Raw genomic sequence first — 19,875 nt, forward strand, 5'->3', positions numbered from 1 at the left:
CAGCATATTTGTCACAAATCTCATCTTTGTTGTGCACATTACAGTACATTGGCACACACAATGACTACAGTTTTTGCTGTGTTTATTTGAGTGATGGAAACTTGACTGATCATTCTATTTTTATGCTTAATGGCCTCATAGAGGGCCAGCTTCTCTTTAAGTGCCCAATCATCCAACTAACAATACTTCAAGGTAGAGTATGTAGGAGCTATATAGGGCAAACATCAATAATGGTGCATACAGAGACTATTAGCTGCTTCACCTTCATTTGTTTCCACTTTTTGAACAGTAAGCAAACTAGTCAAAGTTTGGAGAGTTCACAGCACACAAGCAGATCTGTGATTTGAGAACTGGAGTTGCATGCTCAGTTTTTTTTTGTCTCATTAAGAACAGAGCTCTGAATGGGCTGTAGCTGTCTGACTGACCTTTTGGAGAGTCCTGCTGGAACACGATTACAGTAGCCCACCCTAAAAATAAATAAATGCATCGACACGGTTGTCTTCATGCCAACTTATGTGAAGGTGATAATACTAAATCTGAAATATATGTCCAATCCAAGTTAGTTATTCAGGATTCAAAGTGAGCGCTGACTTCTTAACTTTATTATTTGGCAAAAGGATGTTTCCTTAGTTTAGCTGAATTCAGTTATGGCTCATTATTCACTTGTTCTGTGTACTTTTTCAGTAGTGCCATAGGAGTATAATTATTCCATATGCCCTGGGTGAACACCACATATTTATTGTTCTCTAAAATATGTTACAACCAGTATTATGCAATTATAGGACTAGGCAAATTTAGGCCTGTGCTACAAAATCCAACCCAGTTTTCCAGCCTGTGTAATAAGATAATGTCAGTGATTGTGTTGAATGCAGCAAACACAACAATAACCCTGTTACTGGGATTTTGCCAAAGTCTATAATTAAATCAGTGTCACTTAAAATCTTGACACGAGCAGTCTTTGTGCTGCAGCCTAGTTAAAAGACCAGACAATAACAGAACTGATATTTGATGGCAGCAGAGAGCTGAGCTTTTAGAAAGCTTTTTTTCTTGTAAATTCACACTTGAAAACAGTAGTTTTGTAATGGGTGTGTAATTGTCAATTGCATCTAGATTGCTCTGTTAAAAAAAAGAGACATCATAACTTCTGTTTTCAAACTCTTTGAGAGACAACTCGGTAGACTAGACCTGTCGACTATCTGCAGTAGATCTGATGCCAGTGCAATTAAAATGATATAAAATCTTATCTTGTTGGCTGTTGAAATAAGAAATAAAATATAAATGAGGAAGGGAGTGTTATCAGCTTACTCACAGTGGTAATTGTATCAATCATTGTGTCAGTGATGACAGACAGAAATAACTGTCTGTGTGAGTTTGATAACACTGTACTTTGGGTGGCATGATGGCACAGTGGTCAGCATTGTTGCCTGACAGTAAGAGGGTTCATGGTTTGAAATGGGGCAGTTGAACCTGGGGGTGGAGGACCTTTCTGTGCAGAGTTTGTATGTTCTCCTTGTATGTACCAAACAACAACAAAATAAATAAATGTGTGCAAGATCCAAGTGTACAGAGTGGTCGGGTTGTAAATTCCTGTCTTTAATGTCTCAATACTATGATTCGAGTAGTTAAAGGGGCACCAGTATGTTATGACATTAAGGTTTAACTCAAGCAAAGGACATGGTTCCTATGTTTCTTATAAAAGGGGACCAGTCTGTATAAAACTTTGAGATCCCCCTAGTGACTATCTTACTCTTCCTAATTAAAGAGGCCGCAGCATCTCTCTAGTCCATTGTATAAATGAGGGAGACTTTGTTGATTTCCAGTAGAGTAGGATGATATGACAGACCAGGAGAGATGCAAATGCTACAGCGTTATTCTGATGGGCAAATAAGTTCACCTCTGATTTTGCCACATTAAAGATGGCAGTGAAAGTTTTGTTTTTTTTACCACACACGTGAGAAGGATTAAAAAATACAGTTCAAGAAGCTTTTTAGTACCGGACATGCTCAAAACATGTGGCCCAGAGTGGCAGGACTTTGATTACATTTGGGGCATTCAGGATTTACAGAAGGTAATATTTTAGCTAAAGTGTCACGGTGGATGACCTTGAACTGTATTAATCCATGTCTTATACAGAGGGATCATAATTATTTTTATTATTATTATTGTTAGATTTTATTTGGTATGGACATCACAATTACATTGGACAAACCAGATGCTCTGCGTCAGTGTTTTAGCATACATGCTAATTCTCAACACTTGTCCACAGGAGGCTTTTTAAAAAGTACAGACAATGAAATATGCATTAACATTACAAGGGAAAACAACATGAGCTACAAAGCAAAGACAACATAATCCAAGAACAGAACCAGACCTGACCTATTCATGTGGGCACTGTTGTTTAGATTTGAGCCATAGTTTGAGTCCTCTGTTAAAAATATTGCCACATGTCTCTAATGTTAAATTAATAGGAAAAGAGTTGCAGAGTTTTGCCCCCTTCACAGAAAAAACAGACTGACCAAATGAGGTGTTGTGCATTGGGACCAGACAATCACCACTGGTGGAGGCTCGTGTGGTTGCTCTACCAGATTCCTAACTACTTAAGATGCTCTACCAGATTCCTAACTACTTAAGAGAGGGATGAGGTATGAATGCGGGCTGTAATTATTATTGATAAAAAAAAAAAAAATCCACACCACATACACCCTCTAGTGCAGTCACCCTCTAGTCCCCCCCCCCCCCCCCCCCTTGTGGGTCAATTGTTGAAAAATGCTTAAGTGCCCTCTTGGGAGCCAAAACGCACGCTTAAGTGCCCTCCTGGGAGCCAAAGCGCACGCTAAAGTGCCCCCCTGGGAGCCAAAACACGCATTAAAGTGCCCTCCTGGGAGCCAAAGCGTGCACTAAAGTGCTCTCTTGGGAGCCAAAGCGTGCGCTTAAGTGCCCTCCTGGGAGTCAAAACATGCGCTAAAGTGCCCTCTTGGGAGCCAAAACACATGTTAAAGTGCCCTCCTGGGAGCCAAAACGTACGCTAAAGTGCCCTCTTGGGAGCCAAAACGCGCACTAAAGTGCCCTCCTGGGAGCCAAAGCGCACGCTAAAGTGCCCTCCTGGGAGCCAAAACACGCATTAAAGTGCCCTCTTAGCAGCCAAAACGTGCGCTGAAGTGCCCTCTCGGCAGCCAAAATGCCCTCCTGGGAGCCAAAACACGTGCTAAAGTGCCCTCTTTGGAGCCAAAAAACACACTAAACTGCCCTCTTGGCTGGTTAAAACATGATGAACTGCCCTCTTGGGTGGTAAAAACGCATGCTAAAGTGCCCTCCTCCTGGTTGGCAAACTTGATTGATTGATTCATTGATCAATCCCTGCCACCTGCAGCAATGGAGCAGCACTTATGTCCATGCTTAATCATAGTTTGTTTGAGGTGTCAAATAAGTATTTTAAACGTGTATTGTTCCTTGTGTGTTTTTATCACAGAGCCATCTTGGGTGGAAAAACACAGTAAACTCCAGAAGACTATTAGGACCAAGAAATACTATGAAACATTACTGATGTAATGACTTTTATGTTGGGCCCTTTTTTGATCTAAATTGAGCCAGAACTATATCTCACAGAACCAGTTTGGATCATCTGGTGCTAATATGGTGTTAAAATGCACTAGAATACAGGAAATGGCATCTACTTAATTGAAAATTTTCAATGTTGAATCTACACAGTTCTCGTGGTGCTGATCCTCACTACAAACTAATCTGAGTAGTCTGTCTAGTTAGTCTGTTGTAAGGCTATATAATGTGCCATTTGTATAACATATAAACATGTCGAAAGTGCCCTCAAAAACACGCGGGACTTAGTGCCCTCTTCAGTGGCTGTATGTGCCCTTTTTTTTCTTTTTGCCCCTGCCCTTCAAAAAGTCTGTGCACGCCACTGCACTAGTGAGAATGGTGCAGATAATCCAATAAAGCACATAAAAGGCTCCTGAGTACACTGTCTTTAGAATGCAGCATACATGTTAAGGAAACATGATCAAGTATGACCTTATGTCACTGTGTTTTAATTTGGGATTGTGTCTGTTACCCAATTTAGAAGTATACACTTTCATTTACAGAGATTCCAATGTAATGTAATGTGCCCTTTTAGTATCTTTAACAATGAAGTGTTTATAATATTGTTTACTTCAACAGAAGTTCTTATTTGTGTCATGTGTGGTGTGTCTACACATCACACTGGTGTACCTTCCCTCTAAAGGTCGCTTTGTTTTTGGCTCATACCTGTCACTGCAGCGCCACTGCTCCTAGTACCCGCCTAACTAGTTCAAGTTTCGGTGTGCGCCGGTTAGGATAAAAAGGGGACCCCATGTGAACGTCACCCGAAGACGTCATCCAATCAACAGGTCGTTTTCTCCGGATTGCCACGTATTTGGTGAAATAAAAAGCTGTATTTTATGTAGGCGTACACCACCACAGCCAATCACGACCAAGGAGGCGGGACAAACAGGCTGCCTTCTGTTCTGTCAGTGGAGCTCTCCCAACACCGAAACAGACTGAGAAAAAAAAAAATCACACCACTACGCAAATCCTTCCAATGGAGGAGGGCCAGGACGTTGAAGCTTGTTCGGCAAATGAAAAGAACGTCTGCAAGCTAAGCTACCTAGCTCAACTAGAGGGAGAGGAAACAAAAGTTGTGAGTAACGTCAGCTTCACGAATATTGAAGTAACTGAGGACACGGCGGTTTGCTATCGAATGTAGTTAACGTTGGCTTGCGTCAAGTTCCGCGATTAACTTTGCCGTTGAGGTTAACGTTAGATTTCCAACTGTGGTACCAAAATTGGATGCCGTAGCATGCTAAAGAAGGAGTTTGGCTCCTCTGCTAATGTGAGTTAATCGCCTAGCTACCACGCAAGTTAAATCGTATCACCGTTCAGATTTATGTTGTCATTAGTTTTAACGCTGCCAAAGAGCTAGCCGCTAACATTGCTATCATACTAGCGTGTTGACCGTTAACTTATAACGTTAAGTTAGTTGACAACTGGCTGGTCGGCTAAATCAAGTTGCTGCTGCTGCTGCTGCTAGCTAGCCTCCTGCTCAACATTAGCAGTTCCATACAGTATCAACACAAGGCTAGTTGCTAATTAAAAGCAACCATGTACGTTACCTTACTATACATGACCAAATCATAATGTGGCTAGTTCTCTTTGTGAACATAGTTTTGTCTTGTTAGTAAAAACTATTCATGTTAGACTAAGAACCATCAACACAATATATTTACCCGCAGTATCAAAATAACCCTGCACACACAGTTTACTCAGTGAACCTTGTGTTGTTTTAATGCACTAGATTTATCTGGGACATAAAACAGTAAAATAAAGCTGTCTTGCTTTGCTTATATCCAGGGAAACACTCTTGTGTGTGTGCGAGGTCACACTTTGAAATATGGTCTGTTTGAAGGTATAAAGCCATAACATACCCATGCACGGTGGCTCCTATGCATTGGCACAACAGTGAGAGAACTGTCAGCTTTGCATCGAGCATTCCTCTGAGGACTTCATTCTCCATGTTCAGAGTGCATCGGACACACAATGAAGCATTTGTTCGTTTTCTGTGGAGACACAAGAAGTGGCACTTGGGTACAGACAGAGAGGAATCTGGTCAGTCTGCTGTGTGGCTGGAGGTGGAGATGGCCGAGCTATTTCAGACTGAGGCACAGTGACAGAAGAAAAGTCAGTTTGTGTTCACTCATGGGCCAACACGAGGGTGGACTATGTGAGAACTTGCATATTTGCATGAAAAAGTGAAGTTAGTCTTATGAGATGGTGTAACTACATTTGCCAATTGACTCTGCTATTGAGTGGCGCTCATAGTTGAAGCATTTCATAACCAAGACTTTGCAATGTTGTGCTAGCCCTAGTAGATCATCAGTCTTTGCAACTGGCTGATCCCAATGCGTCCCTGCCAGGATAAGCTTCTGATGGCAGTACAGATGTGTAGTGTGTTCTCTTGTGCACGCACAAACTAGAGGGAATCCCCCTCGATTGCAGATAGCCTTCTATTTGTGATTATCTGGGGCATAATTCCAGTGAATTAGTGTGTTTGGTTTAATCTGGTAAGACATTAATGGCATTGAAGAGCATGGGGATGAAAACCCATGCTCTGTAAAAACGCCCCGCATTGGCCCCTCACTAAGCTGCCCCCTGCAAGGATTAACTGTTAACTCAGCATTTCAGTGGTGACTACAAAAATATTATGCAATACAGAAATAGCAACTCAATTTCTTAATTTGTGTTTTTCATCTAACATCTAACTTGCTTATTTTTGGGGGGCATGTGGTATGTTTGAAATCTGCAGCACTGATCAACTGATACAGTTTTTGGTGTAATATTACCAGCTGCTTGCATACCAGCAGATTTTTTTCTGCCAGCTTATTTTGTTATTTGAATTTTCTTTCCTGAGAGACACATTTCTTCAGTTTATTTGGCCAGATTACAGTAGATGACCTCTTATCTTGACCGATACTGACCAGTTGGATCCAGGTGTGTGTGTTTTCATTTGCACATGGCTAAATTATTAACTGGACAACTGAACAAATAAAACTTGAAGGAAATACTCATACATTTGACTGAAAACCTTGCCATTCAATTAAATATTCAATGTAATTTAATTCAGTTTTATTTATAAAGTCAAATATCACAAATCACAATTTGCATCAGAGGGCTTTACAGCATACAACAGCCCTCTGTCCCTGGACTGTCACAGTGGATAAGGGAAAAACTCCCTAAAAAAAAAAACATTTCATGGGCAAAAGGATGGACAGACATGCAATAGATATCATGTGTACAACAGATCAACATAATAAATGTACACTAATCCATTTACAAAATGAGACATATATAGTCCCTAACCAGTTCCCCTGTGTGCTAGTGTTCACATTTCCCTGCACTGAGCATTGAACCCAACGGAAATTGTATCTTTAGAGAACTTGAGAGTGAAACAGTGTTTTTATGTAATGAATGATGGTTGTGTAGTGTTTTGGAAGTCAGCAGTTGGTCTTCATCTCTCTGAACTCTATAAAGCTAACTTCCTAAAGTCTCCTCCTCTTCTCATTGCGATGTAGATTAAAGCACAACATTACTTACTCTGATTTACATGGGTTAGGGATTCTTTTCATTGATTCCATTGAAAGACTTGGCGTAATGTAGCACACAATAAGGGCCGAGTCTAGCTCAAAATAACCTATAATTGAGCCCTGCTGAGGAAGATTATCCTTGGCTTTGGGAGAGAGGTTTTGGAGCATAATTGATGTTTGGGTCTGCCCTCGCCAAAGAAACCACCCTGTCTTTGCCCTCAAAACGGCCTCAGCTGAGTTTCCAGTGTTTCTTCCATGTTTAGATCCATTGACGATACAATAATACTCCTTATTTTCTGCCAAAACCTGTCATAAGGAGCAAAATAAAGATAAGAGGAATATCTGTTGAAACATGTAAAAAGGTGTTTGTTTATGTGCTTTTCTTCCCAGTCGGAAGAAGCAAGTAATGTTTCCGCTTGAGAGGTAGTGATTACAACAGGGCCAGGCCTGTCATTTAGTTTTGGAGAGAGCCAGATATAGGCTATTCCCTTTTTGTCCAATTTACTGTAGCACACTGCCTGTTTCTGACTATAAGCTAGCCCTCCTTCTTCAAGACAAGTACAACAAACACATCGCATTAGACATTCTTGAGCTTGTTTTCTAATGTTGTTCAACTGTGATTCAATGATAAGGTGAACTTGAAGGAAACTGCACTGAACTGTCGCAGGCTATGTGGAAACTGATATGTGGTAAAAAGCTGAAGGGAACAGAGTGAAATGAGACGGGACAATCTTGCCTTTGTCAGGGCTCTTATTTCCTGGATGGGCTATCAGCCTCCTATTTGCAGCATCCTTGCTGCAGAAAATTGCAGGGCGATATTAGATGAGTCAAGTTAACCATTGATGAGGTCAGTTCCGCTCTGCTGACCTTTAGCCCTTCTCCCATGTTGCAGTTACACCAAAATGCACAATGTTTAGACTCCTTAACTTTACAAAGTTCTGAGAAATGCATTGATTTGTTTGAAGAATTAGCGAGCTATGTAGAGATATGAGATGTATTTTTTTTGCACAACCAGAGAAATGCATGTGTTTGAGAGCCTAAATTTAGAGCTGGAGCTTAGTCTGTGGCTGTATTTGCTACAGCATTCAGGACGTGTTCAGGGTTTGGCTTACCCTTTTTCTGTGGTCACACTTTTTTGTTTTTTGGAGTCGCTGAGTTGGAACAGGAAGCCAGATGTATTATTCACAGGTCTGTCTGTGTGAGACTTGAGTGATTGCGTCTGAGAACTGCTTTTTTTCTGCCGTGTTTGTGGTGGGTGGGGTAAGGTATGTGCGATGATATGTCTCTGTGACATGACTTTTGGGCCGTCAAGGTTTTTGTTTTGTTTAGTTTTGTTTTGACTTGATATCAACGCTGACCTGTTCTCACCATCTGTCCTCTGTGCTAGGGTGGAAGTTCTCACACCTCAACTTCTCTGTCTGGCTGCTGTGTGACTCAGTGGCTTCTTCTTCCTTCCTTTGTATGACTTCAGTTTGATAACAGTTAAAAGTTACTCATTTATGTCAGCCAGTCAGTCTAATGTCAATGGATAACATTTGTGTACTGTACCTACCTTTTAAGTGAAGAATATGCTACATTCTGCTCTGAAACAGACAGTAACAATTGTTGTTTGGCTGGATGTGAGATTACCTGACTATAAAAGGAGCCCCTTTCAGCCACTGTGATGATAAACTGAAGGGAAAGTACAGTTTTGGAGGCTCTGATCGCTTATGTAACTGCCTCTTGGATGTAGTGGGTAATCTTCAGATTATTACTCTGCTCAGGAGGAGGTTTTAATCCTGTCCCAGTACAGAGCAAACCAGGCTGAAGCCAACAATCGACCTATCACTTTGCTGTGACCAAGATTGGACTGTAAAACAACACTCTGCCCTTATACAGGATGTTGTTCTGTGTCGTAGCATACCATCAATGAACAAACTTAAATTGAATAAATGTAGAATCAAATCCCTTGAATGTCAGAGTGACTGAAATAAGGCACACCGATTGCCATTCAAAGCCATTATTTCATCTGTCAACAGGAAAGCTCTAAGACATAACTATTGAAAGACGTGTTATTCTCACAGCTGCTGATGATATATTAATGTTTTGTGACCAGTCAAATTGGATTTACCTTCAATTTCAGGTTAAAAGAGGATGTTTTGCCAGTGTGCTGTTATTTTTTTGTTAAAGACATGATTTTCTGCACTCTCTGTTTCAGATTCTTGTGCAGTGAACTTGTGGACCCTCCTTTCTCTTTCCAGTTCCAGCCCCTGCTCTATGGCCTTAAGGTACGTCACACGGGTTAAGTGGGCAGTGTTCCACTGTGCAGTGTGGTTAAGGTTTTACTGACGCTAAGTAGTGTGGGAAGGAACGGGGTGTTGGATTAATCTCTTTGTTTTCCATCTTGCTGAATTCTGAAAGTAGAAATTTTGGTCTTTTCATGCTGGCATTTAGTTTCTTCCTCAGCTTGCATAACTTCACTTTTATTCTGTCAGTAAATGTTGTCTGTGCTGCGGTCATAAGGTGATAAATGCCCCATTCTGCTCTGTCTGCAGTTATACAGAATCTCTATGTAGGCCAAACATTTTAAAGTACGTTTTGTTACAGGTACTACTTGTGTATATATAATGTATATTTATCAGACATACAGTAGATGATTAATGTGGTCAGGTGGAGGCTGTTGGCTCATAACCTTATCACAGCAAAGTTACAGCTCTCTTTGTATATCATGTTAATTTTATTTGGGGGGAAAAAAAAACAACGGAAAAATTGTGAGAGTCAGGTGATAAGATGAACATCTGACACACCAACATTCTGTAGTTAACTTTCCTCACAGTACACAGAGCAAAGCGTTTGTCACAAAGAATAAACTGAGTTTGTTTATATTAGATTAAATAGCACGTGCACCATGTAAAAGCAGCAACCAGATAGAGCTGGGTATTTAGGAAATGGTTTGAAAATGGAAGCACAACAGTAGTCTCCTTAAATGGTCCAACACAGGGTGAGCTGCTGTTTAGTGTCTTGTGTCATACAGCGGTAGACTGTCTTGTAGCATTGTGCCAGTTGTACCTTTTAACTAGGAGTGTCACAGTACACAAAAGCCACGGGTCAGTTCATACTGCGGTTCAGGAGTTCAGATCAAGTACAGCAGAAAACCTCCAGTGCATAAGGATACGTTTCTTTTCATTTATTTTGAACAGACAGTAGTACAAGTTTCAGAGACAGTCAAAATCCTCTTGCTGGGGACCGAGGCAGCTTTTTGTCCACTGGGAACTTTGGTAAACTATTTTCATTATAAAAGTAAGGAACATTAAACACTTCTGTATTACAGTGTATGAACACAGAGCAGCTTTTCTGTACCTAAAGTACATGCAATGGAAATAAAACTTGTGCAATAGGATGATAGTTAGTCCACCTGGACTATATTTAAACATTCAAAGCACCAAACGTTTATCATCATTGGCATCTGAGCACACCGTCTCATGTGCATTAGCACTTGCTTCCATTTGCATACCCTACAATTTTGAAGTGACGCAGACACACAGTCCTCATTTTATACAGGACTCTCTTATTTGTTGTTGCACCGGGAACCTGCAGACGGGTCTTCCAGGTACGTCATCCATGTGCACCCACTAAAGTGCACACTAATCCGCTTGTTGTGCTAACCACTTTTTCCTTCCCGATACCGATTCCGATCCCTGAACCTTAGGTATCTGCCGATACCGAGTACCAATCCGATACCAGCGCGTAAAATAAAAATGGATGGGATATGAATTGTTGTATGTCTCAACTCCTAAAACTCTATGTAAATATTAAGAAATACATACATAATAGTAGAATGAATGTCGTAAAACTGTTTTTTATTATTATTATCAAGTGTTGACACAGATCAAGACACAGGTTAAGTTGCAGCCACACAATTTGGTAAAAAAGACTTTTTACGGCTACAGTAGAATGCTTTTTAAACTCTGTTTCGTTTGCCTGTAGCATGCGTATGTGTAATGACGTGAGGCATTACGTGGTATCGGATCAGTCATAGGCTGTACTCGCGATACCGCATTTTAGGCAGTATCGGAGGCATTTCTGATACTGGTATCAGTATCGGTATAACTCTAGTGCTAACCGTAGAATGTTGCTAACAGTGTACAGCTAAAAGTTTCTAGGCAGAACTTGCGCATGTGAACTTTGGTTCCACATTACTTCTGTTAGTTAACAAAGCGTATATTCTGTGTGCAGTGGCCTGCACTGGACCATGACCCCCCTGCTGTGATGGTCCGGTAGAAGTGCACAAACCATGACAGCACTACTGGTAACTTTACCTGTTTTTATGTTTCAATTTTTGACAGTTTCCTTTTTAGAAAATTGAACAACCCTACAAAAATATGTTATTCTGTTATGGTATTCTGTTTATAACCCTCAGCAGCTTTAGTTCTGGTCAACATCCTCAAGAAAACAAGGCTTAAAATGTGGTCTGTGGTTAAGCCATGTTGCTTAAGCAACTGTAAAGGTTGTGAAGTTGAATTGCACTGGTGTGTTCCTCTAAATACTGTTTTTGCATATTATTTTTGCCTCTGGGCCAGCAGACAAGCATCATCTGACAATGGTAATTGGTCAGGAGAGAAAGGAGGATCATTTTGATGCAGGGTCTGGTCAGGTTGCATTCTTCAGCAGTGACAACCATGTTCTCTGTGGGTTGCCTCGCAACTGTCAATCAGGACTGGTCAGAACCTGCTTGATCTCTTTGTCTGAGTGTCTGAATGCTGAACATTGTTGCATTTCTTGTTCCTGTTTGCAGATGAAAGACTCAAACCTAACTTGTAGGTTCCTCTACAAGTTCATAAACAAAGTAGCAATGTGCTGAAATCAAACTGAAGCTGTGTTTAGCAGAAGGTAGATTGTAAGCAAGAACAGAAAGAAAAAATGTGTTCTCACACAGCAGGACTTTGAATAAACAATAATTGAATTTTGACTGTAGTTATTACGGAGCAAGGTTTGTTCCTTAACAGCCCTTTTGATCTATGTAACGCTTATTGGTGTAAACCTCTGAAACTTGGAGCAGGATGTTAAGAAATAGTTAGGCATAAGAAGTTGCGTGAAGGCTGTCATGTACACATATGAGCAGAAATGTAATTTCATGGCTTCATCACTTCAGGTTACACTCGAGAGCCCTGCATAGGAAAGCAGGATTGTAAGCTTAATAGTTTGGGAGCTTTTTGTACCATTAGAGGGCAGTGCAGCATTGTTTTGATCTTCAGCTCACTTGACATAGACCTCGAACTGTTTACTGACATCAAGTGGTGGTGTAGCAGTTCAGATATATGCACACCCAAAGTGATGACTGTAGCAGGGTTGTGCTGACTGTGTGCTGTCCAGCCCCCCCAGCTGACTGCAAAACAGACTCTGACTTCTGGGCCCCAGCCCACTAGTTTTCCTGTTTTCTCCTGCTTGAAAGCAGAACAAGGCAGAGGCGGGTGGGACCCAGTATGGCATAGGAACGCTGCACATTGTTCCCAGAGCTTCCTCTTCCACATTCCTGGGCTGATTGGGATCTGGGCCTCCTGTGCAGGGGTATTGTTCTAACTCAACAGCACCACAGACCTGGCCCCAACAAACCACAGCTGCCTCCACTGACCATTGTGGTGCTCTGGCCGGGTGATGGCTATCTTTGCCTCATCAGTCATCCCTCTCTCTCCCTCTCTGACTCATTTAGTGATTCTACCAGGATCTGCTGCCTCAGCCTCTCTGCATCTTTGCTTCGGCCTCAGTCTTGCACTATCCTGACAAATGTCCCTCCTTGCAACTCTATCATGCCTGATTAGATTTTTTTGTCTTAAAATAATAAAAATAATAATCTGTAAAATATTGTCCTAATAATTCTATCAACTCTTTTTTACCCTGGCTGGATGTAGTAGTTTTGCTTACCAACTTTGATGAATTCTTGGTAGTGTTGTCATCACCAGAACAGACCATTTAGGCACATGAGAGGTCAATCACACAAGTTCTTGGTGTGATTTGATGTCATGATAATGGACGACATACCCACTTGCAGTCGTGTTGTAGAAATGTTTGGATATTCAAAAGGCTAAATCTGACACTAAACTACAAATCAGTCCCTTTGTGTAGGCATCTGTGGTCTCCAGCAGTGACTGAAGAGTCCTCTTGCACTCAATACCCAGTGGGACCTGAATAGTTTAAATTATTAAACTAAGACTGCCATCCTTTGAGATTGTGCTTTTATAGGTAGGCCTTAAATGTTTTTTCTTGTTTATCAGCTACTTTTTCTGTGGACTGTAAAGGTTTGAAATGGATATTACAATAAATGAATGTAGTTTTATGAGGAGAAAACAAAGTGCAATCCATTTCAAAAAAATTTGACAGCTTTGGACAAATGCAGTGTTTTCAGATTCCAGCTTTTTGAAAAGGCGTTTGTGAGCCAGAGTCCAACTCTGAAAAGTTTTCTGGTGGTTTGCCATCAAATCTTGCTGAGCGTTTTCCTTTTTTCCCAGCTATTTGGGGCTTGTCAGTAGATTTTAACAATTAGTGCTGCTTGGTGTGCTTTCTGCCAGCTGGCCTCTAGAGGGCAGAGTTTTCGCAAAACTGCTGCACTGCATTTAACATTGCATTCTTCCACTGTGTGCTTACTCTGCAGGCAAGGTTTGGTGCTGGATGGATCTCATAAAAAAGCACAGTTAAAATGAAGAAATAACAGCACTGTTTTTGTGTAGTATTTTGAGAAATCACTCAGGGAAAGTAAAGGAGAGAATGGTGATTTTTGTTTTTCTTTTACTCCCCCCCCCCAGGCTCTTGTATACTAAAACAGTTACATCATCTCACTGAAATTTTCACACGCTGCAGTAGAGGGTGTAAACACTTCCTCAATACATTTATGACCACACTTACTGGTCTTACACACAATGCATTTTTGCCTTAGTATCTTTAGCCCTTTATAAAGGAGATAATTACTTGTACATGAGGACATGCAACAGAAATAAACTGAGTATAATTCATGGAGATGTTATCAAACTGCTACAGACATGGTTAACAACTACCTAAAAACATAATGTTATTTACTTTGCAGGACTTACTACAACTGTTATAGCTAAATACATTAAAAGCACTAGAATACTTGTAGACAATATGTTGACTGCATATTTAGATAAAGTTATGTCTCTATGGCAAAGTGCTTAAGTTAAGAAAAAAGCTGTTTAAGTGATAGTGGCAGTTTTTTGTTTTTAAGGGGCTCTATGTTCAAGTTAGAGCATGTAAGCTGTCTGGATACAGTTCTCAACAAGGACGTGGCTGAGCTGGTGGCTAGTAGCTAACAGTGCTAACTCTGTAAACAACAGTGCTGGCAGCACTAATGGTGTTAACCATGGGGTAAATGGAGTGTGGGCACTCCGCTTCCATGATGATGTTGTCCCGGTATCAGTGGTAACTGCGATATGAGCTAGCTAGTTTGATACACACATGCACTAACATGCATGTGTCACAGAGATGCTTAAATCGCAACACATGCAGGTTGCGTGATGTCATTATCTGCTCAGGGGGCAGATACTACTATATTAATACTATGAATGTTGTATACAGAACCTTGAAACCTATCATTTTTTTTATCATATGGGGAAAAAAATCCAACCATTAGAATTACCGCCATGAAACTATTGGCAGCTCATGGTCTAAAATGGCCAAATGTAAGTCCATTTATTTTGAGTTTACATCTGATTTAGTCCTCCACCCTCTGGGGAAAAGTATTACTTTTAAACTTGCTCGAGGCTTAACTTTGTTGATCAGTCTCTTGTTTACTTCTGCTCTGTGCTGTTTTGTGCAAGACAGGTAACACACACACCCTTGTCCTGCAGCAAACAAATGGCTGGTGTTGTGTGTGAGAGGGTTGGTGAGACCTACGGAGACTGAAGCATAGGGTCTGTGTATGGCCACAGAACCAAAATAAAGAAAGAGATAAAGGAGCCTTAAAAGCTACAAAGCTGAGTTTTGATTCCCTTTAGGTTCCATAGCACTTCCAGCGCCTCTACATTACACAGAGTCACTTAATTCAATATTAATATCAAAATGCTTAATGGAGTCTTAATAGAGCAAGATAAAATAAGTACTGTGCCATTCTGTATTGCCCAATTGTGTTATTTTGGTGCATATTTAATGATGACTCAGCAGAAAAGGCTTAATTTACAGGTGTTTTAACAGTTTGCTGCACACTGGTGCTACAGTCATCTTTAATTTTTGTGGAGTGTTAAAGCTTTATATTGCTATTGAGGGCTGGCTATATGTTAGTGCTTGGATGGCCAATTAATTTTTGCACTCAGTCTCAAAGAACAGCAAATTGATGATTTCTTTAGGCACTGAGCTTTTATGAGAGTCAGCGCAGTATAGTCCTTCTCGCTCCTCAGTGAGGGATATTTGGAAGGGTTTGAGTTTGCTGCAGGTACAAGCTGTGCAGCCAAGCAGAGCGCAGCAGTCTGTCATCACCCCGTTTCACAGACCCCATCACTTTGCTCATTCTGCTTCTCTTCATAATAGCTAAGCGCAGCCGAGCAGAAGTAAAAGCAAGGGGATGGGCCCTTTTGTTATTTGAGTAAGTTAGCAAGAAGGCAAACAAGCATTTGTGTTTGTCTATGAATGCTAACAAGTAACACAGTTCTGACGATGATAAGGGCTATCAGTAAATGCAGGCGGGCCAGTGAAGCCCTACTTCTTACAGTGTCTGTCCAGCCACTTCCTCCTCTCTTGGTCTCTTTCACTGGTGAGCAACACAGACCAGCAGGGTGTGGCTTGTGTCGTCTCTGTTGTGATTGGCCGGTGGCCCAGGCTTGTGTTATCTCCTGTGGAACATGTTCTAGTCCCACCCCAGATAGTGCTTGGCACTCAAACATAGCCCTGCCCACTCACAATTACATCACGACCCATGAAAAGTGCCATGTCTGTTTGCTTTCTCTGTTCGCTGTGAGCAGACAGGTAATGTTGCAGCGGAAGAAGTTTCTGACTCTATCTGAACTAACTAGTAAAGAGAAGCTGTTTACTGTAGCTAGCCAACGTGACAGACAACTTTGGAGAGTCTGACAGGTAGTGTCTCTTCAGGTCTGTGAGGGCAGATCTCAGGGCCCACATACAGGCCTTGGCAGTGGGTGAATGCGAAGCTGCTGCATGTAGGTAGCAGCTGGAGACGGGGACTGCACTGTTGTCTTGCTTGTCTGTAAATGGGGTAGATAAAGCAGACAGGTAGTTGTATGGGAGAATGGTATGGAGCAGGCTACTGGACTACACATCAGAGTGAAAGACAGAGAAAGTCTTGTCGACCATGGAGTTTCTCAAGAGCTTGGTTCCAGCTGCCATCTCAGGGGAGGGGCCAGTTGAACATGGCGGAGCCCTGTCCAGGGAGACTGGTCCACGGCTGCTTCGTATGAGGCGACTGGGCTTGCTATCCATGGGACAGACCATTGAGGAGGGTCCGGTAGATCCGATGATACAGGTAGACCCGGGGATCGGTCTCTCCAGGCCTGCCCGCAGGAACCGAACCCACCTTAAAGGTACAACTGACTTAGCTGTTGATGGAGCAGTTCTGGTTTTGTGCTCATCTTTGCTAATTAACAAGGGCAATTTAAAGGTGCTGTTTTTCTGCGTTTTTAGTTGAGTGTTAGTTAAGCTTTGTTAACATGTAATCCAAGGTTGGCTTTAGCCCCAAACCCATTTTCACCCCTTTTATACGTACACGCAAACATGCACATACATACACTTTATAGATACAGTATAACGTATATATGCTAGGGTTGGGTAATCGCCTTTATTTTTTGTTGTGCTAACTGGTGGCCTCAGTGCACTACCAAAGCTTAACTGTGAATATGACAAAGTTGCGTCTGTACCATGATACGCAGGACAATGGACACTGACTATAATGCAGTCTCAGTGGATTCAGAATCTAATCTAATAAGAAGAGTCAATATCAGCTTGTCAAAGCGTGAGGAAAAATAAGTTGTAATTCGCGTACATTCCTTCCCCAGTCTTATAATAGTAACAACACAACATAATGAACATCTGAGAGGTAGTTAATCTACATTAGATTATTAGTACTTTTTTTAGACAGAACTTTAGCATATCTGTAACATAAACTTCCCTTATAGTGCAGAGTGATGCTTTTGTCACCAACGTCTGTTTGTGTCCGATCCTTCAGTGGAGTGGCTTGTGCTGACAAGCGTCATTTTCATGATGTTTTTCAGCCTAGTTAACCAACCCCCTTCCCAAATTGTGACATCACAGCAGTATTTAAACAGTAGCAACCAGACAGAAGTGAGCGGCAGCTGGTGCTCCGTCAGATGTGTGAAGGTACTGACACACTACACTGACTGGAGGAAGCAGAGTTAAGGCTAGATTATAGCCTGTTTCATTTTTGTTCTTAGTCTAATAGATTACCACAGCAGACTGTTGACAATTTTTTTTTCCCCAATTGATGAATACGTTTTGTCCCCCAAATAATTAAATTACAGCACACACACTCATCTGTGTTTTCAATTGTAACCAATGATTGCTAGTAATGTGAAAAGCATTGCCTGCAGTAATGAACCCACAAAGATTTATAAGCACACTCTGCAGCTCGAAATGGCTTTTAGCCTCTTTGAGAGCATTGTTTTTGGTTTCACAAACCTCATTTTTACTGTATAACTCTGTCTCACTGCTCTCATTAACCCAGTTGTCAGCAGCAGGTGGACGTTTTCAGCAAACAAGCTCTGCTAAACTGACTTTACGCCACCTGCTTAGCACCAAACGGCAGACAAAGTTAGTGAGCAGCCATAAAAGTAACGACTTAAATGAAAATGACTTTGGATTTACAGTAGTCTGTCAGGTGGCTAGAAACTCAAAATGAATGCTCAAGTTTTGCTCTGCCTGCTGGATGTGTAATGTGTACTGTAAATATGCAATTGTTTGCTAACATGTTAACAAGTCTCTATGACGATGAAGTCACAGCTGTTTGTTTGCCAGCTTGTTATGTGGTCTGTCTGTCACAAGTGGCCAAAGAAATAAATGAGTGCAGCTTTAGCTCAACATTAAGGAACCTTTGGCCAGTTCCAGTTTGTTTTTAACATTTTTTCCATATAATAAGCAGATTATATATATATATATATATATATATATATATATATATATATATATATATACATATATATGTATATATATATATATATATATATATATATATATACATATATATGTGTATATATATATATATATATATATATAGAGAGAGAGAGAGAGAGAGGTTTGTAATTCCTTGTCATGCACATATTGATTACTTCTTTGATCATCTTTGAAGAGTGTCGTAACACATCCACTATTATTTTACTGTTGTTGTTTTATTGTTTAGCATTTTTCCGTACATGGCATACGTGCCCTGTAACAAATGCACACACACACACACACACACACACACACACACACACATATTTATATATATATATACACAAAACATTATGAGAAGCCATCAGAGGAAAGCTGTGTTGCAGTTTATGTTTTTGTAATGTGCCTTGTAAGCTGTATTAAATAGGAAACAAACAAATAAAATAGAATTCAAATAGATGTCAGATGACACTGAGGTCCTGCCTGCTATGGCGTTTGGAACAAAAGTTTGAGAGCTGGCTGTTAAGTATGAGTTGTGCTGACAATTTTAATCCTCTGAAGTAGGTCTACTATTGTGTCTTTGGATACAGTAGTTAAAGGTTTAGAAGGTGTGTGTACACATACGAATTATGTGTGCGTGCAGGCTAGCCAGTTTGCATCAGCAGTGGGGTGATGACTTGTCGTCAGTCTCTCAGTATGGCTTTTTTTGCAGTGCTACCTGTCAGAGCACGCTTGCTCCCTTTATGCTCATGGCTAAGCATAACTGAGCTCTACCTTCTGCTCCACTCACCTGGCCTCTAAGAAGAGGACTACAGGAGACAGCTAGCTACACTAACCCACAATAACAATAATAGGCTGACTATTATATGTCCTTACTTTGGTTTGGAGCCTTGGTGAGCTGTGAAAATGATTTAGCTTGACAGACAGTGAGATGACATCTCCACAGACTGGATTGGGCAAACTGGTTTCAAATCTTTCCTTTCTTTCTTTCCAACTAGGACACATCCATCATGTTAGAAAATTCTCCTTTTTTCATCATGCTCGTGGTGGCAGGGGTCACGATGGTGAGTTATGTAATAAAAAGAAGTGCTGTGATTACTACAGTAGTTCAGGTAAGGAGAGCGAGATGGTATTCTGGTGTATTCATACCTCAGGATAATTTGCCCTGTGTTTAAATCAGAGCTAAGTGCCACTCCCTTGTTGCAGAACTGGCATAGCCTGAGTTGGCTTTTAAGGTGGTGCTCCGCTTTTCTTTATGTAATTTGTCTTTCTTTGCACACAGTGACATCACCCAGTTGCAGGACGCACAGCTGAGTTTTTGGGAAGGGTTTGATTGGGACAGTATTTGGTTAATGGGTGCAGCAGGCTTCCTGTTTGTGATTTGGGAGTGTTTGGAGCATGTGACTGAACATGAGTGTGCACTGGTGGGTTGTACTTTTGTATTGAAAGTCTGAACAGTCCATAGGGTGTGTATCCAGACAGCCTGGACAGACTTATTCATCGGATTTCTTAAATAGTTATTAGCCAACTGTAGTGAAACAAACCCCATAATGGTGCAGCTCTGTGCAGACTCGGCACTTAGTGGGAATATGGTGTCATAGCTGGGAAGACGAATGCTGTGTGAATCATTGTTAGTGTTCTTTCTCCAACCAGCTTTCCC

At 41.1% G+C, this 19,875-nt stretch overlaps 1 protein-coding gene across 14 annotated transcripts in view; it reads left to right on the top strand.

Moving 5' to 3' along the window:
* Positions 1-4,536: 4,536 nt before the first annotated feature.
* Positions 4,537-19,875, top strand: part of fryl (furry homolog, like) — an 85,668-nt gene continuing 70,329 nt past the window's right edge. For 8 of the 14 annotated variants that reach the window (XM_033622080.2, XM_078168526.1, XM_078168527.1 and 5 more), the window contains exons 1-2: positions 16,261-16,633; positions 19,214-19,279. In XM_033622080.2, the coding sequence (XP_033477971.2) occupies positions 16,405-16,633; positions 19,214-19,279 (295 nt within the window). In that variant the 5' untranslated portion in view covers positions 16,261-16,404. Of the gene's footprint in view, positions 4,673-4,760; positions 4,865-9,309; positions 9,380-11,327; positions 11,401-16,260; positions 16,634-19,213; positions 19,280-19,875 lie in introns of those variants that run through there. The other 6 variants (XM_078168534.1, XM_078168537.1, XM_033622089.2 and 3 more) reach the window with 4 other exon arrangements.

Source organism: Epinephelus lanceolatus, chromosome 6, assembly GCF_041903045.1.
Source record: "Epinephelus lanceolatus isolate andai-2023 chromosome 6, ASM4190304v1, whole genome shotgun sequence".
Classification (NCBI taxonomy): Eukaryota; Metazoa; Chordata; class Actinopteri; order Perciformes; family Serranidae; genus Epinephelus; species Epinephelus lanceolatus.